General features: G+C 51.5%; 7 protein-coding genes across 7 annotated transcripts; 4 read left to right on the top strand and 3 right to left on the bottom strand.

Moving 5' to 3' along the window:
• Positions 1-335: 335 nt before the first annotated feature.
• BP01DRAFT_301737 (putative SNF2 family helicase) lies at positions 336-6,875 on the bottom strand (the record flags this gene model as incomplete). The annotated part of the gene is made up of 5 exons (XM_025572043.1): positions 336-624; positions 682-5,502; positions 5,562-6,287; positions 6,367-6,511; positions 6,605-6,875. The coding sequence occupies 5 exons, from the start codon at positions 6,873-6,875 to the stop codon at positions 336-338; spliced, it is 6,252 nt and encodes a 2,083-aa protein (XP_025429128.1).
• A 1,709-nt stretch (positions 6,876-8,584) lies between these two features.
• On the bottom strand, positions 8,585-10,062 carry BP01DRAFT_324113 (putative polyadenylation factor subunit CstF64). Its single transcript, XM_025572810.1, has 2 exons — positions 9,962-10,062; positions 8,585-9,851 (listed from the first exon to the last, which is right to left on the bottom strand). The coding sequence occupies exons 1-2, from the start codon at positions 10,011-10,013 to the stop codon at positions 8,965-8,967; spliced, it is 939 nt and encodes a 312-aa protein (XP_025429127.1). The 5' UTR covers positions 10,014-10,062; the 3' UTR covers positions 8,585-8,964.
• A 143-nt stretch (positions 10,063-10,205) lies between these two features.
• Positions 10,206-11,597, top strand: BP01DRAFT_345526 (prohibitin subunit PHB2). Its single transcript, XM_025573603.1, has 4 exons — positions 10,206-10,437; positions 10,509-10,577; positions 10,638-10,993; positions 11,050-11,597. The coding sequence occupies exons 1-4, from the start codon at positions 10,263-10,265 to the stop codon at positions 11,371-11,373; spliced, it is 924 nt and encodes a 307-aa protein (XP_025429126.1). The 5' UTR covers positions 10,206-10,262; the 3' UTR covers positions 11,374-11,597.
• Positions 11,598-11,760: 163 nt separating this feature from the next.
• On the top strand, positions 11,761-13,610 carry rmt2 (protein-arginine N5-methyltransferase). The gene has a single exon (XM_025575549.1). It carries the CDS (start codon positions 12,074-12,076, stop codon positions 13,412-13,414), a length of 1,341 nt encoding a protein of 446 aa, XP_025429125.1. The 5' UTR covers positions 11,761-12,073; the 3' UTR covers positions 13,415-13,610.
• Positions 13,491-17,889, bottom strand: BP01DRAFT_358899 (putative DUF221 domain protein). The gene is made up of 3 exons (XM_025575548.1): positions 17,314-17,889; positions 14,816-17,256; positions 13,491-14,754 (listed from the first exon to the last, which is right to left on the bottom strand). Exons 1-3 carry the CDS (start codon positions 17,475-17,477, stop codon positions 13,727-13,729), a joined length of 3,633 nt encoding a protein of 1,210 aa, XP_025429124.1. The 5' UTR covers positions 17,478-17,889; the 3' UTR covers positions 13,491-13,726.
• A 766-nt stretch (positions 17,890-18,655) lies between these two features.
• BP01DRAFT_324100 (MCM DNA helicase complex subunit MCM4) lies at positions 18,656-22,253 on the top strand. The gene is made up of 5 exons (XM_025572809.1): positions 18,656-19,127; positions 19,180-20,055; positions 20,106-20,177; positions 20,233-21,425; positions 21,483-22,253. Exons 1-5 carry the CDS (start codon positions 18,776-18,778, stop codon positions 22,068-22,070), a joined length of 3,081 nt encoding a protein of 1,026 aa, XP_025429123.1. The 5' UTR covers positions 18,656-18,775; the 3' UTR covers positions 22,071-22,253.
• Positions 22,254-24,513: 2,260 nt separating this feature from the next.
• On the top strand, positions 24,514-27,252 carry vtc4 (putative vacuolar transporter chaperone (Vtc4); the record flags this gene model as incomplete). Its single annotated transcript, XM_025577542.1, has 5 exons — positions 24,514-24,518; positions 24,596-25,067; positions 25,151-25,396; positions 25,453-26,761; positions 26,837-27,252. The coding sequence occupies 5 exons, from the start codon at positions 24,514-24,516 to the stop codon at positions 27,250-27,252; spliced, it is 2,448 nt and encodes an 815-aa protein (XP_025429122.1).
• Between the last annotated feature and the right edge of the window lie 69 nt (positions 27,253-27,321).

Genomic DNA, 27,321 nt, shown 5'->3' with positions numbered 1-27,321 from the left:
CTTCCCCCACCGACCCCTACACCGATGTTTCAGGTGTAGGGGTCGGTTGCGCCTTCCCAAGCACAGATTCAGGCGTCTGCAAAGCCAGTGCAGTGATATAAAACGGTTGATAATAATTGGCTGCCATTATGCACATGGCTTTGCGAAGCCCACAGCAGAACTGGTAAGCACTACCTTGCTCTTGTTCGAATGCCTCAGATAGTCGTTACAAATTGGCTTGCATTGACTCATACATACATGGGCTTCAAGATGATTGTACAGATCCAGGATTGACGCTCAATACTCTTCACAAATCCTTCAGCAATAATCCCTGGCATGACCTAAACTGCTTCCTCCTAAACCATGGGCTGCCCTTCACTACCGACTTTCTTCTCACTCGTTACTTCCGCGTCCGTGGCCAGAAAATGTTTCCCATCTTTCTCGATAAGAACCTTGTCCCGACGATTCTCAAAGATGTCGACGTCGATGGTCTTCTTAGCCAGCAGATGGTAGATATGAACGTGCCTGTTCTGGCCATATCGTCGACTCCGCCCGATGGCCTGTGTCATAGTCGAGTCATAATCATACTGAGTTTGTGTCAGCATGGGCGACAGAAATATGACATGGTTCGCGTGTTGCAAGTTCCTGAAATCAAAGGTTAGGCACCTGTGTCCTTTGGAATAAAAGATTCAATTGACTTACAGTCCTGCAGCCATCTCGGTCCCAAGGTTGAGAATCAAGACCTTTGCCTGTCCGAATCCGCTCGCCTGAAGTTTACTGATCTTCGCGGCGGAGTTTGCATCTACGGCCGTGATCATGGTGTGCTTGATCTTGGCGAGATTCAATGCTTTGGCGGCCACTTTCATGAGCTCCGGAAACTGAATGAACAGGAGAATACGCTCACCCTGCGGAGTGCTGCGGATGATTTCAATGACCTTGTCTAATTTGCTGCCGCCGAATTCGGCGTTTCTGTCTGCAGAGTCGCGCTCAAGCGTTGAGACAGGAATGACATTGTAATACTTGCCAGAACCGCGACACCCTTCCACACTGCATTCCTCCTTCTGCACGGCAAGAGAAAGGCAGTCCTTACACAGAGAATGTCCACATGAACCTAGGAGGCTCAGATTATCGACAGAGTCAAGCCGATTATTGCAACTCGTGCATTTGGAGATCTGTCCCCGTATTTGCATCGACCGTATCTTTTTGAGAAATCGGACGCCACGCTTGCGCAATACCCATTCGTCAATGATGGTTTTCAAAACAGTCGTGACTTCACGCAGCATTGGCTCGATCTCTGCTAAGCCTGTAGGTTTTGGTGGGAGTCCTGCTCTGCTTGTGCCCTTCTCTTCCTGACCGGCAGACTTTTGCGGCTTGGAAACTTTTACAGACTTTCCTCGTCCTTCGCGTTTCTGAGTTCTGTCCTCTCCCTTATCAGTTGACTGCTGTGAATCGACTTTAGCGGGAGGTGCAAAGAACTCCGTCCAATGACTTGGGTGAGATGAGCGCACGGCAGAACCCAAGAGAGAGCAGACGACCGCTGTCACCGAGTTGTCGCCAAAATTGTGATCGGTGACACCTTTGACAAATTTGTCGAATCTCACAGACTGCGAATCGCACTCGCAATACATCCACGCTGCCAGTTTCAGCTTACTCACGAGCTCCTCTTGCAATTCGACAATTTCCTGTTCTCTGAGTTTGATGAGCGATTCGCAGTTTATAGTTTCTGGACTTCCAGCCTCAGTCCAACGCTCAACACCAGCAATACAGGCACAACGCTTGAGAAGTGCCTCCTCGCCAGTCGTGCTGCTGCTGATCATCTCGTCCAGCCGACTAGCCTGATCGCAATCCGGTCTATAGCGACCCTGAGACCGAAGCTTGCCCTCACATGCCTCCAATTGTCTGTACAATTCAGAATAGAGTGCTTTCTCAACTGGCGTGAGACATATCAGAATGATGTGCTCAGTAAAAGGTATTTCGCCGATTTCCGCAACATTCTTGCAAACGAAGCGGTGTAAGAACCTCTGTGCAATCTCATGGCGATTATGATGCCATGCCTCACTGTGGCTCGTACGGTAGGACTGAAACCTCTCTGCATCGGAGCGCTGGTTAGATAGCAATCTGTGCCGACTGTTTTGCGTTTTGAACTCATCATCGTCGACACCCAGGTGGACACCCAGGAACGATGCAATTGACTTGACGTCTGCGAAGTCATTTAGAGGCGGAGTGCCCGACAAGACCCATTTCGAACGAGCTTCTAGTGCCAAAAGGGATTTTAGTCTTTCATCGTCCGCGTATGTGAACTCGTCGATGATTAGACGACTGAAGGCAAAGGCATGGAGGGAGAGATTTTTGATAGCTGTCCATGTTTGATCTGGCTGGCCATTGACGTTGAGCTCTTTCGAATCGTTCCATATCCTGCAGAAATTTTTGTCAGACGCCGAGCGACCACGTCGTCTCTTTGTGCTGCTGGTACTCGTCAGTTGCTGTGTATTCGAGCCATCAGACTTTGAAAGTTCGACTGTGCTCTCCAGCTCGTGGGCGTCGTCAAGGACAAACATGTTCGAAGGCAACTGTTCAAAGCACTGGCTGACCCTAGCCTGTAAAGAGTCGTCACTCTCCTCTTTATTTGGACTTGAGTCGTTCTCAGTACTAGAATTGTCGCCAACATGCTCCTCATTCTCATAATCGCTGCACCTCTTCTGAGCCGCATCCGCATATGATTTCCCTTTCAAACGCTTGGATGGCTGATAGATGGCCCGCGCTTGGCTATCTTCAGAAGTTTGGCGCTTCGAGCGGACTAGCTCAAGAAAAGCACCAGGGCCTTTCCCCCCTAGAACTCGAACCAGGTCTTTCAAAGAACCCAGTGCATCTTTGAGCCAACTATCAAAGTCTCGAGCCTTTCTTCCAGGCTTCCGTGGTGTTGCAGTGACATTTTGCAACTTTTGATAGTAGGCGTCGCCGTTGAACACAGTCCAAGATACCAATATGATATCACTGAAGAGTATATCCTCGATAGTCGCTTTTGCGAGGTCCTGGATATGGCTAATGACGAGAACCCTATAGGTGGAGCCTAGGAATTTCTTGATTTCCAATTCCCATTGCCGTAACAATACACCGGGAACAACGACCAGGGTTGCCTTCGCGGGAATGAATCCATCCTTGAGGCTCAGGTTCGGCAACCGAAGGTGCTCGTGTTGCATGTCGATCAAACCCAGGATAAGGGCAGTTTTGCCATAGCCAACATCATCTGCAAGAACACCTCCATGAACAGTTTTCGGAACGAGGACCCTTGCCTCGGCGCGCCACATCATTTGCGGAAGAAGTGCCTCTTCTGCTTCTTCTTCCCAGAATGGTGCGATATTGTCACTTTCTTTTTCAACCATCCAAGACAAAGACCGTAACTGCTCTGATCGTAGCTTCAGAAGGAAGTTAGGTGGCTGAAGGGATGGCGAATCGTTCCGATTGTTGAGTAAGTTGAAGACTGAGAAGTCGTGGTTGCGCGCGTCGTATGAGTTGGGCAAGAGACGCCATTGGAACAAAGTGCCTTCGACTATCTGGGCGCCATACAACCTGTCATAGGCCTGATGAAGCAGGACTTGGATATTGAGCGTGACGCGCAGATCACCTGGTCCTGTTTGATTGAAACGGCGGAAGAACAAAAATGGGGAAGGCTTCAACTTCATCTGACGTTCATAAAGCGCTGCTTCTCTAGGGTCTTCGTACGTAGCGATATGACCCTGTCTATCCCGACCCCAGATGAAATGTGGTTTCGGTGGAGCGCATATATTGCAGATTGATCGGCTGCCTGCTTTCACTGTCTGCACATAAACAAGATCCTGCCACTCCTTAAAGGAAGTCAAGCCTGCAGCTTTCTGAAGCAACCAACCAAAGCCTCGTAGTTTTGAAGAAGAGTCTATTGGATGAATCACTTCCCATTGGCCGTTGAGGTGGTCTGGCTCTGTCATTGGTTCCTTGAATGAGAGCAAGGTGATATTGGTATCACAGCAGCCAGAACTGCATACCGTGACCCTGCTGCTAGGCGCTAAACTGTGGCATCCGACGAGAGAGTCGCAATCAAGGGGACTCACCGAGATAGCAGGCGCTTTGATCCATTTGCGGTGGTATACCGGAAGAGACTCAGACACATCGCTCGCTTTCCAAGAGCGCCAAGTGTGCGATACTTCGGCGATCGTTCTTCGTCTTTCATATCCAGAGATCAGGCGATGCTCCCAAGAGAAAATGAAAGAGTCATTTTCAGGCTTCCCAAGCTTGGTCGAATCCAAGAAAAGATACACGGAAGGTTCATTCCCAGCAGTGACGATTTTTCTATGCAATGACGCAAAAGCTGTCCCACAGTCTGGTAGAAGTTCGTAAGAACCCCGGATATCAGCACCGAAGTCTTGCACATCTTCATCAGAGCCCTGAAAGTCAATATGTGTCCAAACCTTTGCGCCAACAAATTGCGGGTCTTGATGACCGCATCTAACTTCGTAGCTATCGATTCGGCGCCCACTGCCACACACATTGAGGTGACTCTTGCGGCTGATCAGAGTACATAGTTCCCATTCACCATTCAGAAATGAATTATTCTCTGGCCTTAGCCGTGCGATTGGCTTCGAAAGAATCTCCCGTATGAGGGACAGAGAAGGCATGTGACTGGGGGTCGATGCATACAGGAGCCACTCGACGCCTTCTTCACTTATCACAAGATCCAATTTCGACATCTTACCTTCATACTGAATAGTCCACACCCCGCTGCGTTTAATATCCAAGAGCGATAATTCACCATCAATGCCAGAATCTATGACTTCCCAAAAAAGTGTCCAAACCTGCGGCGGGCAGCTGGTCGACCCTGCCGCAAGCTTCGAGTAAATGTCGCGCGACACACCGGTCAGAACCAAGCGAGCTGGCAGAATACTCCGCAACTCGCCCACAAATGTCATAGGTGGGATGCGTTCCATGCTAGACCAAGATTTGAAGGCATGTGGTGGATTGCCGGCGCAGTTCCCGCAGGCTGTATGGCCACAAAGAGTGCATTGCAGAATGGTTTTCTCAACTCCCAGCTGTCCCTCGCACATGCAGTAGCGAGCGCTACGTGCGGCCCGCTCTTGAAGCATTTGAGTGTCTATTTCGACGGCATGTTTGAGCTGCAGATTATTAATGATCATGCAGTCGTCTTGAGGACACAGAGTTTGGCGCTTGGGTTGTTTCTCAGTGGATGTTGAAGATTGTTCGCCTGCGCGAAGAACTTTGTATCCTAGAATCAACGCTGATAGCATTGCACATCCAACAACCGTCGAGCTCATGGCATTTCCCGCAAGATCCAACAACTCTCGCAGAGTTTCACGTGTGAGGCAAAGTCTATCCAAAGGCAGACCCTGTAGGGCAAGCGCTTCAAGGCCACAGAGAGGCCCGCCCCTGCTGGTTAGGTAGGGAATGCCATTAGGAGTGATGCAGCCAACAATCCCCGAGGCACGAACATCGATTTCACGTTCAACACCTTGAGACAGGTCAATGCATCTCCTAAGGTTGGTCAGCATGGGACTTTTATGCAAATCTGGAGATCTAAGTAAGAAACTTACTCTTTATAGCTCATATCGTAACCTTCTTTCAGCTTGCGCAAGAAATTCATATCGAGAGTGTCCCATACTCTCTCATTCAGGGACCTATTCCATCCATGCCAGCTGAAGTCTGGTGTCAAACAGGTGCCACTGTCCAGAGACCTGGTATATGGACGCTTGTACCCGAGGTGCTCGGACTGCCTATAGGCTTGATGACGGAGCTGGTATTTGTCCCATGCGCGGAGTCTGGGTGCAGCCAGAGTTAGGCTCTTGGAGATTTGATGCAGCCTTCGATCATCGGCATCTAGAAGGAACATGCCCGCCGGAGAGCTTGCCTGACGTGTGAAGCCAGCCATTAGGCTGGTCCACGACAGCACGCACTCGGTAGAGAGACCATGTTGCGCCAGGAGTTGGGCATCGACACAACACATGTACCCTCGCTCACGCGTCTGGGGTATGTAATATGCTTTTGTGTCAACGCCAGCTTGCACGACGCAGTAGCCGATATCGATCCAGTATTGTTTGATCGTGGACCACGGCGCGCTCTTGACATTCTCTACAATGACCAGGCGAGGTCGGTACACATTGGCATACGCAAGAATGCTTCGCAGGGTCCCGCTGGATTCACCTGTCTCGTCAAGGGTCTTCTGCTTGTTGTTCAGATTGGAGAAATCCACACAGGAGAACCCCGCCACAAGAAGGTCGACATCCTCTGGTATTTGTGCCAAAGAACCATAGGCCGTTTGACTGTGGGAACAACAAAGGTACATGTCAGAGATACATGTTTATGCATCAACAGAGGAATAATATGAGAAGAGCAACTTACGCGGATTGACCTTTTAATTCGGTCACATCGCGGAAAAGCAACGGGGGATGGAAATTACGTTCGATATAGGCCTGCTTGAACGGTACGATCTCGGCACTGAAGAGATGTTCGAATGCAAGCTCTCGATTATGAAATTTTCGAAGATCTGCAAAACGATACAGGAGATGAGATATTTGTTAGACGCCTTCTCATTGAAAGCAGAAGCAACGAAATACAAAAAAAAACAAGAACAACTCACTTTCTTGCAATAGCTCCAGAGCCAGCAGCGGGCTTTCAGTTCCAGAGCAGACGGTGACTACACGGAGAGGTCTTGACCCAACATGGGAGAGGTATTTGTCCAGGCCCAGCTCCATTGCCCGTTGGGCGATCGACTGGAAAATGTCGTCCAGGTTGTACATAGGCGGCAAATGCCATGCCAACTGAGTCCGAGCCAACACTCCCTCGCCGGCGTACGGCAGCGTTCTCACATATTCGGGGTTTGTCGGATCCGACTCTTTCAAGGCTGCCATTGCCTGCTCATTGAGGGTGATTGACATGGCGGGCTGGGATTGCTTGGGCGGGGGCCCATCCTGGGATGAGGCCCTCTTCCTAATTTGAGACATCTTCCCCTTTCGTAGGCGTGACGAAAGAGGAAGACTTTTTCGCCTCAGTCTTAGAGAGGGCACAAATCACGCTATTCTGATCAAGGGCTTTCCTAAGAGTGACTGAAAGTGAGCAAAGAGATATGAGGGCTTGATGGTGTCACGTGTTGGAATGGAAGAAGTTAATGCCGAAGCAAAGCAGTGATGAGAGTAATGAGGAGAAGGTTTGGATGTGAAGGTAGAGGGTAAATAAGAGAGAGGAGACGTGGGGAGACTTGGAAGTGAGGTGAGGGGACTCAAATTCGAAACTTGTGGGCATCATGGGTGAGGGTGTTTTGTTTTGCCTAGTGAATGCGTTGCTGTTATTGCAACCTGTTGTGTAGAGCCCATAGTACTCATGTGCAAAGTGGATATGCCTATGGCTTTGCAGTAATGGTAACACACTCTGAACTTGAGCCCGAGGTGCGATGTTCCTTTCTAGCTCGTACCTGTCAAGGAATAGCAACAGCCTGTTCTTATTTCGCGCCTTGGTCATAGATGAGCACGTTGTTGTTGTTGTTGTTGTTGTCTGTGGATGTCTGTCTATGTCAAACGCTGTTGTACCAGTGGTATAGGGATACTGAAAGGTAAACAGATGGCTAGGCTGGCATCTCGAGAGAGCCGGCCCACTTCTTCAATGTTATACTAATGATATGGGACATATTCCCTTGCTCTACAATGCAATGCTATCCTCCAAAAAACATTCGGAGGTAATGTACAGTAGACACTTTGATGCAAGCTCTACAAAGACCCAGAACAGTTTCCCAATTTCCCCAACAGCAGTGAGAGCCATGTACTGTACTGTATACATTGTCGAACCAACCTAGAAGTGAAAAAAAAGCCCCATCGAAGGTGAAGTAAGCTGTGATGCGTGATGGGAATGACGCCCTCCCTCTGGATCCCCCGCACTCTTTTATTTTATACCCAGAATGGTCCGCCTAACCTACAGTATGTTCGAACCTCACTCCACTGAGAGCCTCGTAAAGCGTAGGCTAACCCAGCATAGAGAGCTCAAAGGACGTACCTTGAAAAGAGGAGGGAATGTGAAGCAGAAGCTTTGCTGGTTACGTGAACTTGAAAAGGCCTCTCTGTCTGTGACTGAGAAGGGGAAAGAGTAATCGGCGAGTCTAGGTGATTGAATTGAATATGACCCCCGGAAATGCTGAGTTGGGTCTTTTTTTTGTTCAAACTCTGTGGTCTGGAATTTGATGTTAGTGAGCCTAGTTGCACTCTTTGTAGGAGGGCGTTGCATATTTTTTTTCTAAGGGAGAGAAGAGGATTTTGCTCAAGTTTCTTGCGGCTGTTGGATTTTCTTTGGAGACCATCACAAGTCACACTCCGTACTGTATTTTGCTTCTTATGGGGAGAGAGTCTTATGGGTTAAAGGCATAAAAAGGGGATTCTGTTTTGACCCAGGGAAAGATGACCCTGCGTGTCCTTCCTGATGTAAATGTTAGTAGTTCGAATGCTCTCTTCAAGAGGGGCGGTATAGTAAAAGGCATCCGTGCTTTTTCTATAATGGCTAGCACTAACCACCAGCTGCTAGAGCTAGGTTTACATCCTACAACGTACTATGTCAGGCGGAGGAAATCATCAATAGAGCATTCAACGTTTGGGATATCTGCCACAACTCGCGTGATAAAATAAAGAGCCCGCGAGGCAAGAAGTGCTATGTAAAGTACAGATCCGAGTGATGGTTTTGAACCCAAGAATAACAGGAACCCCATGTAAACGACAAGACAAACCATTTGCGCCATTCCATCTGTTGAACTTCACTTAGAGGAAAATATACCAGAGCAGGTTTCGTACTGCTGGCAGTAGATATTAGTTGTTGTCGGAAAGATAGAAACAGCGTCATTCGGAAGGAGTAACACGCTCTCTCTGCGAAGAAACAACGAACTGTGCCACGGATGCCGCCGGGAATCGAAGCGCGAAGAAAGACATATGTAGGTAGAGTCGGTCATCATCATCATCGTCGTCAACGCAACCCACCCTGCATCAACTGCTGACGCAGAAGCAGGATCTGGCTGCGTTCCATTGGAGGAAGCGCATCGATGGCCGCCTGCGGCATGTTCAGGACTTGTTGTAGTAGTTCTTCCTGGCCCGGGATGGCTTGCGGGGCTGGCTGCTGAGGGGCAGCCTGGGGAGGCTGCTGCTGCCCGAACGGGGCGCTGACCATAGGCGGGGTGGACACTTGGCCGGGGTAGGTCTGGAAAGCTTGCGCGGCGGCTGCCGCTGCGGTCGCCGGAGGTGGTGCAGCGGCGACGGTCTGAGCGGCCTGTTCTACCACCGAGCCGAGGGCACTGTAGTCAACCAGGTTCATGAGGAGTAATGCTTGGAAGATGGCGTAGGCGAGCTGGGGCGCCTGGCGGAGGAGCTCCGTAGCGCGAGCGGGGTCGGCCATGACCAGGGACTTCATCTGGTGGAGGACATCGAGAAGTTGATTGGGAGGGAGAGAAGCGAGCGTCTGCGAGATGGCGTTCGGACAGTCGAGATGCGGGGGCACTTCAACGCCCGGGGGCAGAGGGGGAAGCGGCGCATGAGCGGGTTGCGCGCCAGCTCCTCCGGCACCGAGGCCCAGGCCGTCTTGTTGTGATGCGGCGGGGCCAGCACCGCCGGCATTCTGATTGTATTCTGGCGGAACGGAGTCCTTCTCGTTGTTATGGGGCCAGTCGACGCGGATCTTACGACCCATGATCTCGTAGTCGTTCAGGTTGCGCACGGCCGAGGCCGCGGCGTCGGCGTCGGCGAAGTCAGCGAATCCGTAGCCCTTCGGTTTGCCAGTTTCAGGATTCAGCATAAGTCGGAACTTGGTAACTGTGCCAGCGGAGCTGAGAATATCTTTCACTTGTTCCTCCGTGAGGTCTGTAGGGGTGTAACGTGTTCAGGTTAGCATGTATTGACCAAGACAGATGGTTTTGCGCGAGAGCTGTTGTCTGTGTTCTTCATGCGAGAAATTGGAGGAGAGGACATACTGTAGGGAATATTTCCCAGGAAGACACTCTTCCCGGCTCTTTCTGGAGCCATGATTGCGATGTGGATGAGCAGATTAAGCTTGGAAGAAGCTATTGACAGCAACAGACAAGAGGGAAAAAGCGAACAATGAAAGCGGGAGATGATGTTGTACGGAAAACTGCCAAGGCGGTGTCAGAATCGGGCGATTTGCCGCGAACTTCCACTTCCCTCCCATCCTGCCTCTTGCCCGTCGGCTTTGGCTTCGCTTTCCCCTCCGCCTTGTTCATACTTTCATTCACCTTTATCTATTCATCTTTCACCATGTCTCAGAATCCTCGGGAGCAGTGGGAGAGACTCCAGCTCCTTCTGCAGAGCCGTGGCGGCTCGCAGCTCAAGCGTTTCGGTGGCGGCGGTGGTGGACGCGGCCTCGGAGCTGTAGGCGCACTGTTGGCCCTTGGTGGAGGCGTCTTGCTCCTCTCTGACTCTCTTTTCAACGGTGAGGGTGCCTGCAATATCTTTGAAGAGCTTTGTGGGAGCTGTTTGGAGCTAACGGACTGGGCAATCTAGTCGACGGTGGTCACCGTGCTATTAAGTACTCCCGCTTCGGTGGTGTGCAGAAGGAGATCTATTCCGAAGGTGCGTCTATGCCTTACTATTACTCTGAAAACTCACCTGCTGATCCGTCTTTCACTCCAGGAACCCACTTCCGTATCCCCTGGGTCGAAACCCCGATTGTCTATGACGTGCGCGCGAAGCCGCGCAACATCGCTTCCCTTACCGGTACCAAGGACTTGCAGATGGTGAACATTACCTGCCGTGTCCTGTCCAGACCTCGCGTGGATGCTCTCCCTCAAATATACCGTACCCTCGGACAAGACTTCGACGAGCGGGTGCTGCCGTCCATCGTCAACGAAGTTTTGAAGAGTGTGGTGGCCCAGTTCAACGCCAGTCAGCTTATTACTCAGCGTGAGAACGTTGCTCGTCTTGTACGGGACAATCTTGCCCGCCGTGCTGCTCGCTTCAACATCGCTTTGGATGATGTCTCGCTAACGGTACGTTCCATGTGACCCACAATCGACTACTATTCTAACGTGCTTCTGTCCTGCAGCACCTTACCTTCTCCCCCGAATTCACGGCCGCCGTCGAGGCCAAGCAAGTCGCCCAGCAGGAAGCTCAGCGAGCTGCGTTCCTGGTTGATAAGGCTCGTCAAGAGAAGCAAGCATTCATTGTTCGCGCTCAGGGTGAGGCCCGCTCCGCCGAGCTGATCGGAGATGCTATCAAGAAGAGCAAGAGTTACATTGAGCTGCGCAAGATCGAGAACGCGCGACACATCGCCCAGATTCTAGGTGAGCACAGCGGCAAGAACAAGCTGTATCTGGACTCGCAGGGCTTGGGTCTGAATGTGAATGCCGGAGGAGAGGAGAAGCAGTAAGGGCCAGTCGTGCAAGGGCCGGTGGGAGGTGATCGGATGCGACTTTAATAGTTTTTCTTTCAACATGGGCCTCGGCGCTAGCAGTTGGTCGCGCATGGCCACGGAGAGGGGGGGAGTTTTTTTGTACAAATAGTCAGTTATTTGCAGGATTCTCAGAGCAACCAGGCGAACCGTTTCTCTTCTCTTTTCATTGTGATAAGCTTGAATGTTATGCAAGTCTGCTCAAAATTCATCAAAAATAAGCATTGCTTATAAAAGTCGCTATTATGGACCATGGAAAAGGTGCCTCGGCGGGATCGCCAGCGGGGAACGAAAGCGGCGGGCGGAAGTTTTTTCAGATCTCAACTTTGAAACTTTTCTCCTCACTCACTTATTCTTTCTTGCCCACAACAGCAAGATTAATTGGTGAAGACCTAGAAGCATTACTTGTAATTGTTTCTTCCGAAGGAACACCGATAGACTTACAAGCAGGTAAACCCTCCCTTTCTCGCCCCAAGCGAACTCATCTATATTTTATACCCCCCGAACCCCACCTGTACCTGCGTTACAATCAGTACTATAAAAATTCCCCCCAAAATCTTTCCCCCATCTCCATTGAAACCCTCTCCCAAACAAATTCCATCTAATCCAACCAAAACCACCCCCTAACAGAGCTCAGCATTTATCACCTTCAAATAGAATATTTCTCCTGTTAGTAAAGATGGACCCCTCAGACGACCTCATCATCAACGTCGACCTCGACATCCAAGACCTCCTCCTCGCCGCCTCGCAACACGACCTCGCCAAACTGCGCCGGCTCATCCGCACCAACCCTTCCCCTTCGCTCGCCAACCCGGTTAACGCCCGCGACCCGGAGACGGGGTTCACGCCGCTTCACGCTGCGGTCGCGGCCTGTGAGCCGGACGATGATGTGGAAGAACAGCAACAGCAACAACAACAACAAGAGCCTAGACCCGTTAATGGGGCTGTCAATGGAGCGGAGGAGGGAAGTGCGTCCACCAAGACGGAGGTAGAGAAGGAGGTGCTGGAGACGGTGCGATTCTTGTTACTGGAAGGGGCGATTTGGAATGATTTGGATAAGAATGGGGAGACGCCGGGGTGTATTGCGCGGCGGTTGGGGTTGCGCGAGGTGTATGAGTCGATTGTGGATGCGGGCGTGAGGGCGGAGTTGTTGTTGGGGCGGTTGGATGGGTATGAAGCTTTGGACGACGATGAGGAGGAGGAGGAGGAGGAGGAGGATGAGGAGATGCAGGAAGGTGAGGGTGAGGTTGTCCAGGAACAGGAGGAGCAGGAACAGGAGCAGGAAGGTGTACCGGAGCTGGTGGATGCTAGTGCCAATGCCATCGCTACAGAAGAAGAACCCACCACCACCACCAACCCCGACGTGACGCAGTCCCGCTACCTCGACTCCGGACTGACCTTCCAACACGACAGGCTTCTCGATCAAGATCAGAACGGCGTGATGATGGCCTGGGAAACGGAGATCATGAACAAGTCGGCCAAGGCTTTGCTGCCGACGCCGGGACTGCGGGTGCTGAACATCGGCCACGGGATGGGGATCGTCGACGGGTTTTTCCAGGAGCAAAGCCCCGCGGCGCACCACATCGTCGAGGCGCACCCGGAGGTCGTCGCGGAGATGAAGCGCAAGGGGTGGCACGAGCGGCCCGGTGTCGTGATTCACGAGGGCCGGTGGCAGGACGTCCTGCCCGCTCTGGTCGCCGAGGGCGAGATGTTCGACGCCATCTACTACGATACCTTTGCCGAGTCGTACGGGGATTTCCGCGAGTTCTTCACCGAGCAGGTCATCGGCTTGCTAGAGCAGGAGGGCAAGTGGAGTTTCTTCAATGGCATGGGCGCCGATCGCCAGATCAGTTACGATGTCTACCAGAAAGTGGTGGAGATTGATCTACTGGAGGCTGGGTTCGATGCGGACTGGGAGGAGTTCGATGTGCCCACCTTGGAGGGCGAGTGGAGTGGTGTGCGTCGGCCGTATTGGGCCATTGAGAAGTACCGTCTGCCTTTGTGCAGATACATGGATTAGGTTGTAGGTCATATGCCTACCTCTCTGATGTCTTAATGATCTTTAAAACTGCAAGGCTGGATGTGGTCGAAACTAAGTGGCGTAATTCAAGCTCAAATAAAAGCTGTACAGGCAAAGGGTTCCAAATATATACAAGATGAGCATGCTCCTGTATCATACACTTGTGTTGAGCTCGTGGAAGCGAAATGCCGCTAAGAATCCCAGCAACGCACATCGCGAGAAATAAGGAACAGGAAAATAAAACGCTGAATCAGAAGCGGGCAGCAAATGTTCGTCACATCGTGAGGGCTGACCGTTCCTGACGGCCAGCTTCTATAATTGAATGAGGTCAACCTCAGAGAAGTCCGGGGGGCTGCGACTGAAGATCGTGTGACTCTTTCCGTCCAATGCTTGGTACTCGTTACTGATCCAGATATGTTTGCTGAACCGCTGGGTACGATAGATCTCATCATCACTGACCCCCAGGTCGTCACGAGGGATCCAAATCACGGGTCGCTTCGCACGCAAGGCATCGTGCTGGAAGGCTCGTTGGGTGAGCTGATCGCGCTCCTCCGGGGTGAGATCCTCCAACTCATCATGAATACCGGAAAACAATGCCGGTCCCATATTGCGCGCCGGAGGACCTTGAGCTTCGGCGTCCAGGGCGATCTTCTCTCGCAGACGCTCGATGCTCGGAACTGCCATTTCCGAGTTGGCTCCAAAATACTTAGATCGGCGGTCCGGAGAGCGGTCAGCCCATGACCCACGATGAGGACCGAGTTTTGGTTTTTGGATATGGAGACCAGGGTGCTCGTTGCCTCTTTCAGGGGAAGACTCAAATTTCTTTAGCTCGATGTTCTGAGAATTCTCTTCCAACTGTCGTTGCGCCTCCTCCTGATCTCCTAACGGATGATCAACGGCGTCAGGGAGGTGATCATAGTCTTCCTCTTCGTGTAGTCCCAGTCTCGCCCTCTGAGCTCGGGCGAATTCTTCATCGCGACGCACGGCATCATCTTCCAGAGTGATCGGCAAGTAGCGGATCAGGGGACCAAAAGCGTCACTGACGAGAAGTTGGAATCCCGCTGTGAGAATCAAAACCACGATCATAATGACCGCTTGACCTTCGCATGCAACATCGCCATTTTCGTCACGAACCAGGAAGAACAAGCCAATAAGCGCAAGCTCCATGACGTACAGCCCGGTAAACAGCTGGTTAACAGCCCGCGGAAAGAGCAGGCCACCTGTGTCGAAGCGGAACTTGGTCACATAGAGGGTATTGTATCGGTAGACGAACCAGAAAAGACCGAATGTGATAATGTTGAAGACCAAAATAAGAGGCGCCACAACACAGTAAATCAGACCTACAGAGAGTTTATGTTAGTTAGACTTCAGAGGTAGGGGCTTTAGCAGAAATAGTCTTACCGATTGAAGCAAGGGTAGTATAGACGGGGAAGAAAGTGCCCCATTGCATCTGGTTCAGATTGGTCGTACGAGCCCACTTCTTTCTGGCTGTCTTATCGAAGATCGGTGCAAAGATAAACCAGCTCACGAGATTGACAATTTGGACCAAAGCTCCTGCGCTCACAGACATGGCTTGTAGAATCATGTAGGAGAAGAAGTAGTTACTGGACGAGGGAATGTTCTGCGCCAGAAGTTCTGGCCAGCTGGTGACGTCGGTGACGTTGCTGATGATGGTCGAAAAACTGGAAGAGATGGTGACGACGAGGAACAGTTGCACGAACAAGAAGGCGAAATAATAGGCCTGCACTGTTAATTCGACGGCCATACCAGTATGGAGACCCTGCGTCCGACTAAGGAAGCGCAAGATCAGAGGCAAGATCGCCATCAGAATTGCAAGGAAAAGTGCAGGCAAGACACCCTGGACCGCCGAGATAAGCCACGCTGGTAATTTCGAGATCCAGGACAGCCAAGTGAAAGCTTCTTCGAGGTATGTCAGCTGTGAGAGAAGACCAGTGAAGGCAACCGGAATTGCCCATCCCACAACCATAGCACAAACAAGAGCGATAATTCCAAACGTCCGCAAATAGCGCTCCCACCATTTCATGGACATATTATCCCAGATCACGTCGTCCGGTGAGATTTCAACGATGCGCGGCGCCATCTGCTTAGGTACATGGTGGCTGACAGCCTGGCATGCCATATGGGCCGCCACCTGATGATTGAATTGGATGAATGCGGAATTCATGAGAGGGAATCGTTCAGGATGCTGTTGGTCAATCTCAATTTCCAAATTCAGCCGTGCCAACTCTTTGCGACAGTAGTCAATAGTGTCAACCTTTTTGCCTATCAGCCATAGCGATGGCATCCAGCTGAAAATAGGCAGCCGCATGGTCGGGCGTTTTTTGGGCTGTATGTACTTTTTCCAAACGGGTTCTCCAAACTCTTCGTTATCAAAGGCCTCATTGTAGGCCAGGGGATATTCTTGCCCCTCCACTTGATCCCCTTCTTTTTTGTCGGATTCTTGACTTTGTATTTGCTTCTCCTTTATGGAGTCGCTTCTGTCAGTATCAGAGCTTCGACCACGTTCAACAGGCGATTCCGGGGCTGTCAGTGGAAGTTCATCCGGCTCGGACATGTTACTCCTCTTGCTTATCTTGGAATTACCGGAACCCCGACTCTTCCAGAATGGTCGTTTGGGAGTAGACGACGTTCCAGGTCTCACCTCCGCTACATCTGCCTCATCCTGGTGGCTTTGTTCGGGTTCCTCATGCAACTCTTCTGACCAAGGTAAAGGATCCTCGCGACTGGCATAACTGGTAGGCGGGGCAGCGTGGCCGTTATAAGCGGCAACATTCGTCTCAGGCACAAAGCCCCCGGTCCGTGTTAAGGTATCGTCGATACCAAGTTCGACTTTTCGAAAACCTCCCAAGACAGATTTGCCTAGCTTTTCCACGCCTTGACCAACGGCGCCCGCTGCTTCCAACGCGGGGTCCAAGGGGTTGAAGAGCAGCTTCTTTTTCTTGGGCTCCGGCTGTAAACCATCTCCCGTATTGCGGTGGAGGATTTGATCTAATGTATGGGCTTGGTGCGGGTTTCCGGAACTGATTCCAGCATCCATGGCCAACTGCGATGCTTTTCGGTCGGTTGCCTTTCGTTCTTGGCTCTCCACTGAATTCGGGTTAATGCCGGCTTTTTTGGCCGCAGCCTTGGCTTGCTTGAGTTGTGCCTTTTTGCATTTGATAATCAATTCGGTTTCTGCAGCTTCGAGTTTCAAGGCCACCTTGTCTCGCTGTTTCACCTTCTCGTGCAGATCGTCGAAATTGCGATTGATCCAAATATTCCGAATACCGCCCGGGAAAACGTCATACAGCTGATCCAGTGCTTTCATTGAAAGCCAGCCTTCTGGAATGGCGGTGACCAGAACAGTGGTGGCCGAAGCACGAAGTCGATGCTGAGGTGAGGTCAAGTAGGCCTGCCGGAGACGGATATAGTGTCTAAGTTCATCGAAGAAGACTGCGCAGACATAGATGACGACAATTACCGCCATGACCAAGTGGCCCCAGTAGCGCGAAGTATGCTCTGGCGTCACATTTCCCCAAGCGAGCTGATCAAGTCCGGTGACGTTCCACCGACCACCACCCTCGTCCGTGCCATTCTTGAGGTTTGTATCTTTACCGCCAACTTTGTTCAGCGGGATCAGTACGGGTAGCAAGAGGCAGCCTAGAGGCAGAAAGATTTTGAGCAGCATGCGCAAGTATCGCAGGAAGAAGTAGGCATCCAGGCCGCACTTCTGTATGAACTCGGAGCTTGAGGTACGAAAAACAGGACCGATCCATCGGAAGAGACCTGGTGGAGATGGTTGCGTACGTTCTCTGTCGGGTACCAAGTATGTTCTTGGTTGGCTAGAGTATGAGGATTAGTGCCGCGGCTCTCTGCAACCGAGACTTGAGCATACTTACTAGATACGAGTCAGCTTCCCTTTCAGAAGCAAGAAGAGGAAAAATTCGATAGCGAAGACGACGACGGCAGTAGCAAGCGATGCGAGAAAAGTCCCTATCGAAATGCCTTCCTTGTTCTTGCCTGTGCCGCCCGCATGCTCCAGCGCCGACCCAAGGTCGCCCATGATGGAAGCAAGCGCTAATGACGGATGTCAGTCTCTGGGAATGGTGTTGAAGGTTGTCTTGGAAGTTGTCGAAGGCTAGGGGAGAAAGAAATGATAAGAGTTGTGGAGAGTGTTGTTTGCAGTTGACATGCAACAAGTGCGCATCGCGCAGCTAAAGTGGCTGGGTTGGTTGATAGTCAAGTAGGAAGAATTCAACGTCACCGTAGCGAAGCCTAAAGATGCCACTACGGCGGCGGCAGACAAAGACCAATCAACGGAGGAGGGGCGATCTAGAGAGCAAAGAATCAATGAGACTGAAGGAAGTGAAAGAAGGCGTGGTCGGTTAATGATGGTTCACCCTGACCCTAGATAGTTAATTAAGTGAGGGTGGGTGGAACCAACGGATTGCAAGATCCGGGGGGTGATCTAATAAAAGGGCAGTACTAAGGGTGAAAGTTTGGAAGAAGAATTCAATAAGAAAGGAAGAAAAACGTGTTGCAGATGCAGGCATGACAACAGTGGCACCCACCACCGTCCCATTGTCCATTCAGGTCTTTGATCCCAGGGCCCAAATGAACAGGGCCGATGCGCCACCGGTAAAAAGAGGAGGGGGGGTGAGGAATGCCGCTGGGCTGGTGGGAGGAAGAAGATCCCACCTTGAAAATGACATCAAGCGCCTGCTGAAACTGGCCGGCGCCTGGCTGATGCTCCACCACGTCAAGGTTCAACGAAGCATTCACCCATTTACTTGTTGGTGAAGGGTTGATGAAGATTGCAGGCGCGTATTTTCTACAGTCAAAGTAGGGAGAAATAAAACCGAAAATCCTTTCTGCCTACAAACAAGAAAAATCCCTGACTCGGAGAAAGAGTGCATTGTTTATTTATTGATTGTTGATGATTACCTCAAAGGGAAGTATCCTTACCCTGACCCGACAAGGGCAATTCCTGACTTTACCGGAAAGAGTAAGGAACAGCATTAGTGTGGCAGTGCATCTCAGCCCTAATTATTGAGCAGCACCAGCCACGGGGTCTTGTGGCTGGTCTTGGTGCCTGCCGCGCGCAGGCCCAATTAGGAAACCTCTTTACGCGGTATTCGCGTCGGAGCGCGTCTGTTCCATGCCCGGGAAAGACTGACAGAAATCATTTTCCCTACCGCCGCAAGGCCCACCTCGAAATTGTTACTGACTTTGCCGTAGCAACCAACCTCAGCCTCCTCCACTATCCATCCTATTTTGCACTTATCTCCATTTTGTCCACACCTCCCCTCCTGGCTCTTGGTCCTATCAATATTTCAACCTCCCACCGGACCAGGCATCACCATGTCTTCTCCAGCAGCAAACCGTCGCAGAGGTCGCTTGACCAGGGATTCGACCATATCTTCTCCTGCCCGCTCAAGTCGCTCCACCAGATCCCAACAACACCTTCAAACCAGCAGTCCACCCCCCAGAGATGATCAGTCGCAGATTACCCCCCGTGCTTCCAGACGGTTACGGGGTGAAGGTCCCGTCCCATCGTCGTCGCCGATGTTCTTCCAGTCGTCTCCAATGAAAGCGAATAGCAGCGCAGAGAGCCCAGACCTCAGAATGGAAGAACCTAGCTCGCCTGTCAGGGCATCTTCGACAATGGAAGACGTCGAAACTACCCCTCGAGGAAATGCCGCTGTCATCAGAGGTATGATTATAAGACACTTTAAGTGTTGCGCGGCTTGCTCACAGTCGAGCAGATTCATCTCCCATTCGCTACGTCTCCAGCTCCAGTCCGACTCGTTCTCTCGGTCGCCGGGCGGAGCGGTCAGACATCCCCAGCAGCAGTAGCGGTCTTTTCGTGTCGACTCGATCGGTCACAGATGGTAACCGTGGAGTCTCTCGACGCAATGACCTTCATTCAGGTGGCTTCGGATCAACCCCGAGTCGTCGCCGCAGAATCTTCGTCGACGCCAACGGCGTGCCCACCGCCGATGCTGAGCCGCGCTCCGATGCAACCTTCTCCAATATTCATCCAGACACATCCGAAGCCGAGGCTCTCGGTGGCAGCTCGACCCGTGTGATTTGGGGTACCAACATCTCAATTCAAGATTCGATGTCCGCCTTCAAGAACTTTCTGTATAATTTCGCTGCCAAATATCGACTATGGGCAGAAGGCGCTTCTGAAGAAATAACCCGGACGATGGGCAAGGCTGCAGAAGAGAGAGAATATATTACCATGCTCAACACGATGCGTCAGCTCGGTGTCACTAATCTCAATTTGGACGCAAAGAATCTCAAGGCGTATCCCTCGACCCTCAAGCTATGGCACCAATTGCACGCATATCCGCAGGAGATCATTCCTTTAATGGATCAGACCGTCAAGGATGTTATGGTGGAACTTGCAGGCAAGGAGATGCAGCGTCAGCGAAGCCACAACCGACACCACCAGAGTCAGTCAAGGGATCTGAGCTCCGCACCTGCGGTTCCCAGCTCCGATGCGCTTATGAGTGATGCCGGTCGCACGCCACAGGCTGAAATCCAGGACCTTGTCCAGGAAGTTGAATCAAATTCCTATAAGGTCATGCCTTTCGGGCTTGACTCTGCAGTTAACATGAGAGATCTGGACCCTGCTGGTATGTGCTGAGTGCCTGCTCGGTTGTTTTCTCCTACTGACACCACACAGACATGGATAAATTGGTCAGCATCAAAGGTCTAGTCATTAGAACCACCCCCATCATTCCTGACATGAAAGAGGGTAAGCTGCTTCTTATTCGATGGTCGTAAGGGCCTTGCTAACACTTTTTTTGTAGCTTTCTTCCGCTGCCAAGTTTGTAACCATAGCGTCCAGGTTGACATCGATCGTGGCAGGATCGCAGAGCCTGCTGAATGTCCCCGCCCGATTTGCAAAGCCAAAAACTCGATGCAACTTATTCATAACCGGTGTGCATTTGCCGATAAGCAGGTGATCAAACTACAGGAAACTCCCGACAGCATTCCGGACGGACAAACGCCTCACTCCGTTTCCCTGTGTGTGTATGATGAGCTGGTGGATGTCTGCAAAGCTGGTGACCGTGTTGAGGTCACTGGTATCTTCCGATGCAACCCTGTGCGCGTAAATCCTCGCCAGCGGACGCAGAAGACCCTATTCAAGACTTATGTAGACGTCTTGCACGTCCAGAAGATCGATCGCAAGAAGTTGGGTATTGATGCGTCGACTGTCGAACAGGAGCTTTCGGAGCAGGCTGCTGGGGACTCCGAGCAGGTACGCAAGATCACAGCCGAGGAAGAGGAGAAGATTAAGCGGACCGCCACCCGGCCGGACATCTACGAGCTGCTCTCTCGCTCACTGGCACCAAGTATCTACGAGATGGATGATGTCAAGAAAGGCATCTTGCTGCAGATGTTCGGCGGCACCAACAAGACTTTCGAAAAAGGAGGTAACCCACGTTACCGCGGTGACATTAACGTCTTACTCTGCGGTGATCCTTCCACATCGAAATCGCAGCTTCTCCGTTACGTTCACAAGATTGCCCCTCGCGGTGTCTATACTAGTGGCAAGGGTTCTTCGGCTGTCGGTCTTACAGCTTATGTCACTCGTGATCCCGAGACCCGCCAGATGGTCCTTGAGTCCGGCGCTTTGGTTCTCTCTGACGGCGGTATCTGCTGTATCGATGAGTTCGACAAGATGAATGAGTCCACGCGCTCAGTCCTGCACGAAGTCATGGAGCAGCAGACCGTTTCGGTCGCTAAAGCTGGTATCATTACCACCCTCAATGCTCGAACCAGTATCTTGGCTTCGGCCAACCCTATCGGCAGTCGCTACAACCCCAACCTGCCTGTTCCTCAAAACATCGACTTGCCCCCCACTCTCCTTTCTCGATTCGACCTGGTGTATCTTGTTCTGGATAGAACCGATGAGCAGGAAGACCGTCGGCTGGCCAAGCACTTGGTGAATATGTACCTGGAAGATAAGCCTGAGAACGCAAGCACTGAAGAGATTCTGGTAAGCTCGAGCTCACGATTGTTCAACTGAATCAGATGCTAACATCGCAACCCACAGCCGATCGAATTCCTCACGGCCTATATCACCTATGCCAAGACTCGGGTGCACCCTGTGCTCACTCCCGCTGCGGGCAAAGCGCTCTCCGACGCCTATGTTAACATGCGCAAGTTGGGAGACGACATCCGGTCGGCGGACCGCCGTATCACGGCTACCACCCGTCAACTGGAATCGATGATCCGTCTTTCCGAGGCTCATGCGCGGATGCGCCTCTCCACGGAGGTCACGGCGGACGACGTGGATGAAGCCGTGCGCTTGATCCGCTCCGCCATCAAGCAAGCCGCGACGGACGCCCGCACTGGTCTCATTGACATGGGTCTGCTGACCGAAGGTACCAGCGCTAGTGAGAGGCGCAACCGAGAGGCAATCAAGCGTGGCGTGCTTGCGGTTGTGGATGAGTTGGCGGGTCCCACCGGCGGTGCCAACTGGACCAACGTCTTCCGTGTCCTGAATGATCAAAGCAGCGCTGCCGTTGATAACGCTCAGTTCAACGATGCTGTTCGTGCATTGGAGACAGAAGGCATGGTCAATGTCTTGGGCGAAGGTCCCCGACGCACTATCCGGCGCGCCGCCGGAGCTCTGCCCTGAGCTTGAAGCAGGGCGACTAGTTGATGAGAAACATGATGCAACGGACTAGATAGCTTTTTGGACAGATGCGTCCTGTCTCGGTTACTTGCTATTGGGGGATGGCGTTTATGATATACCGAACATGTGTACTTAACCTTGGGTTCCGGATACTCCGTAGTCAAACATACAAAAATCTAATATCTCAAGATGAAGCTAGGGAGCGTCGAACATATATATATATATATCAGTAGTAGTCGCGAATGAGGCCGTACCGCTCCCACACTCCCTGTAATATGCAGCGGCTCCTGTCCTAGTCAATATAGCCTTTTTCAATTGGTCATTGCCTCATAAAGATTTCACTACTGGCATCAAGTCCTTACCAAGTGCAAAGTACCCTATATCTAAGGAATTTGGCATTTAGTGGCCTTAGAATTCTTAATTCTTAATTGAAACTGTTATATTGATTCTAAGTTGAGATCCTTGAATCATTTACAAGCGTATGACGTCCACTATATACTGATCTAGGGCATACACAAAGTAAATATTATTCGCGAGGAGCACGGAATAGCACCTTACTACAGATTCATGTAATGAAAAGACTGTATGTACGGGGTTGTACAAGACATTTGTAAATCCTGTGGTATTCAGTCGGGGCTGAAGACTGGATGTTTCGGCACTCCATATAGAGGCGTGATATCTCAATGCAGGGCGCACGGAAACATCCCCCACGCACCTCGGTTGTTGGCATATATAGATAGTATCACAGCCTAGGCTGAATGGGGGCATCACTCGCCCAGCAAAGCCAAGATCTTGGGAGGCTGATGCAGGGGCCTTCTCGGCGGTTGCTGATAGTCTGTTGGCGTTATTAGTCGATCGATCTTACTGCAGGGCTGATGTACGCCTCGTGGCGCACTACTCAGTGCTGCTGAGATTACGAAGCGACATTGGAATGATCCTGCGATAGCTTCATGCTTTCGCTTCGTGGCCGGGCGAAGTCGTCATCATGAGATAAAAACTGCAAGGCAATTGCTGCGCTGCGTCGTCCGTCACTGAATCAAGATTGCCAAACCGGCTAAAAGGCACGTGCTCGAATGCCACGGCATTGTTGGGCGAATATCAATTGGGACATCCAGAACACCGGTGTGTGGTTGATCGCAGCAGCTAGCTGGTTAGTGTCAAAATCGCACCTATCAGTCTATCCATACCAGTCTCGGTACTATAACTCCGTTGCAAATCTGCTCAGCTAGCTGCATGCCAATCACTGCCGTAGTTTGCTCCGGTTAGCTTCGCGATTGATCCTAATTGGCGTTTAGGTTTCTTTTTTCCGTCTTTGACGGTGGCGCAACAGGATCGATCGGTCTAGAGTCGGCTAGACAGGCGAGGAGTAACGCAGGCAGCAACCTGAAATTAGTTAGTTAGAGTTAGTTAATGTAGATGAGTCAATGTATATATAGTGCTCGGGTGTTTCGAGGAGAAAGACCGGGGCGATGTTGGACGCGGTTCAAATTGATAAAGTGGGTTGATGGAGATGACCTATTATTTCTCCATTGCCCACGGGGTTATGTGGGTGTCTGTGAGTACCGCTGAATAATCACAATAAGGATAGTTAACTAGTAATAATAATAATAATAATAACCATCCTCAGAATATTAATAAGGATCATTATCCCGAGGTCTTCAACGGTTAAAGTGAGAATAAGAGAGCTTCTGCGGGTGGAGAAAGACGGTAGACCTCGTGTCGACCCGGCTATTCCTAAGGCAGCAAGGCGTCTTCTGCTAGAGCAGCACCTGCCAAATCGACTGGCTGAGAATGACTACGGCCGAGGGACTGCCATCTTAGCTTCTGAGGCCATACTGAACTAATTAGTTACTTCGTACACTGAACAGAAACCTCATAGTCGATCGGATCCTACAATGGTTACTTGCGCAACCATCTGCCCACTTGGTCAACTAATGTGGCTAATCTTACCAATTTTCACAGGCTCACAGCTAGGGTCGTGATGATTAAGACAACGCCTGGACCACTAACAGGGCCGTGTTATCGGTTGTAGTCACGGGTTGACGTCGATTCTGGGTCTCTCTCCCCCATTGATGGCCAGAACCTCGAAGCTATCCATCGTGCTCTCTGACCCAACCCTGTTGCTCACCCACTCACTCATCAGGTATCGACCAGAAAGGCGACTTCTATCCAATTTCTCTGCGCCTTGTCCGAAACTAGCGTCTCTTTTTTTTCTTTCTTTTTTGCCGCTTCAATCCATTGACCTGCCTATCCCTTCTTCGCTCAGTTTCGCTTCCAACAGCTTCTCCCGCCTGCCCGCTTTCAATTGCCCCCCCTGCGTCCACATCATGTTCTTGACCTGACACTTACCCACAACATTTGTCTCTCTCCAATTCGCCCTCATCTCACCCTTCGCATCTACCTATCCTGTTTGATTCTCTGTGCGACTCGTTAGGATCAGTTCAACATGCGGTAGGTCTATCCCTATCCCAATTGCTCTCCCAGCCATGACGAAATCGCTCTGCTGATCATCCCACTTTCCTCTCTAGGTTCGGGGAACACCTCCGATCGTCAATGATCAAGGAGTACTACTGGTACTACATCGCCTATGAGGAGTTGAAGAAAGCCTTGAAGACCACATACGTCACGGAGCCCAATGCGGAAAATGCCAGCCCCGATCGTCAACCCTGGTCGGAAGACGACGAGAAGCAGTTTGTGACGCTGCTGGAAAGCGAACTTGACAAGGTCTTCAACTTCCAGCGCATCAAGAGCGCCGAAATCGCTCGTCGCATTCAAGCGAGCGAGCTGGAAGTCAATGATGTCGTCTCGCGGCTTGAGAGTGCTACCAGTGCCCGCTCAGACAGTGTCTCTCACGCCCGAATCAACCGGACTCCGCCCTCGGACGAGGATTTCTTGGTGCTCGAGCAGGCCTTGAGCGATATCATCGCCGATGTACATGATCTCGCCAAATTTACTCAATTGAACTATACCGGGTTCCAAAAGATCATCAAGAAGCATGATGTGAGTTGTTTGGCGCCCGAAATGACATCTTGCGTCGAAGGGACATTGTTTGGACACGAGCGCCCGCTAACGGCTACATGCAGAAACAAACTGGGTGGCATTTGAAGCCGGTCTTCGCTGCGCGCCTCAATGCCAAGCCATTCTTCAATGATAATTATGATGCGCTCGTCGTCAAATTGTCCAAGCTCTATGATCTGGTGCGCACCAAGGGTAACCCCGTAAAGGGCGATTCCTCCGCCGGCGGTAGCCAGCAGAACTTCGTCCGCCAAACCACCAAGTATTGGGTACATCCTGACAACATCACGGAACTGAAATTGATCATTCTCAAGGTAAGAAGCTCACCGGTTGCCGGCTAGGCTTATCTCGTGCTGATGAATTGGGATAGCACCTTCCCGTCTTGGTTTTCAACCCCAGCAAAGAATTCGAAGAAAAGGATGCTGCCATTTCCTCCATTTACTATGACAACACGGATACCTGGGAGCTATACCAAGGTCGACTGAAAAAGACGGAGGGCGCGGAGGCTATCCGACTGCGTTGGTATGGTGGCATGGAGAGCGATCAGATCTTCGTGGAGCGCAAGACCCACCGCGAGGACTGGACGGGAGAGAAGTCCGTCAAGGCGCGTTTCTCACTCAAAGAGAAGCATGTTAACGACTATCTCGCTGGCCGCTTGACGGTGGAGTCTATTTTTGAGAAGATGCGCAGGGAAGGCAAGAAGAGTGAGGAGGAAATTGCCAACCTTGAGCAATTGGCAAGAGAAATCCAGTATCGAGTCATTACGCGACGACTAGTACCAGTCACTCGATCATTCTATCACCGCACCGCTTTCCAGCTTCCCGGAGATGCTCGCGTGCGCATTTCTCTCGATACCGAGTTGACAATGGTTCGAGAGGACAATCTCGACGGTCGCCGCAGAGCTGGTGACAACTGGCGCCGCATGGACATCGGTGTAGACTACCCGTTTTCCCAGTTGCCTCCGGAGGACGTGGAACGGTTTCCCTATGCGGTTCTGGAAGTCAAGCTGCAAACACAGGCCGGTCAGGAGCCGCCTCAATGGATCCGGGAGCTGACAGCTAGCCATCTAGTTGAGGCCGTTCCCAAATACAGCAAATTCATTCATGGCACGGCCACGTTGTTCCCAGACCGCATCAACCTCCTTCCTTTCTGGATGCCGCAAATGGACGTCGATATTCGCAAGCCGGCTACCCGCCAGTTCGGTATCACGCGTCCGCTGGCCAGCACATCATTATCCGCAACCGAAACACCGGAAGACGAGGTTTCGGAAGACGAGGAGGACACAGCTCAGTGGCCCAATGGTGTGCATATTGCCGGGGCTACTGATGCCGACCATCATGGACTCTTTGCACAGACCGATGGCAATGCCTTAGACATCGAGGAACGCATCGCCGCTCAACCTCTCCCCGGCGATGAGGATTATCCATTGTACGACTCGGACCAAGAATCTTCGATCGACTCGGATGAATTGGAAGAAGCTCGTCGGGTAGGAGGCACATACTACTACAAGCAGCTAGCCAAATATTACGCCGACCACGCGGGCTCTATCTTGATCCATGTCCTCAAGTCCCTAATCCCCCGGCCCACACCCACCAGTCTCCCAGCGCCCGAGCAAACTGGAATCGCCGTCATCGGCAACAAGCGTACCGTCAAGCGCTTCCACGCCCCGAAGGGCAAACGTGAGTTCTTTTTCTTTCTTTCAAATCTCATCATTATCTGGAAGAACAACCAGAAAGACTGATAGCACGCCACAGGCATCCATGTTCCCGTCCGCGTCGAACCAAAGGTCTACTTCGCCGCGGAGCGCACCTTCCTCTCCTGGCTCGAATTCTCCATCCTCCTCGGCACCATCGCCGCCACCCTCCTCAACTTCGGCGACGACTCTATCACCTTCGCCTCCTCGTGGGCCTTCACCATCCTCGCATCCGTATCCCTTATTTATAGTCTGATGTTGTACATCTGGCGCGTCGACAAGATCCGCAAGCGCCGCGACGTCAAGCGTGTCTACTACGAAAAATGGGGCCCCACCGTCGTCGGCCTGGGGCTGGTGACGATTGTCATGGTCAATTTCGGTCTGCGCATCCGCCAGCAAGGGTTCTTGGCTCGGGATGGCGGCGGCGGCGGAGGTGTTGACCTCGATATTCCCCCCCCACATAACGGGGAGTTGTGAAAAGTCTCCGTACCTTCCGGCGGTCCAGAAAGGAGAAGTGGTGTATATAACGAAGAAAGCTACTGTTTT

This window comes from Aspergillus saccharolyticus, assembly GCF_003184585.1.
Source record: "Aspergillus saccharolyticus JOP 1030-1 unplaced genomic scaffold BP01scaffold_29, whole genome shotgun sequence".
NCBI lineage: Eukaryota > Fungi > Ascomycota > Eurotiomycetes > Eurotiales > Aspergillaceae > Aspergillus > Aspergillus saccharolyticus.
Note: the sequence above shows the minus strand (reverse complement) of the source record. Positions and strands in the feature narration are given on the sequence as shown.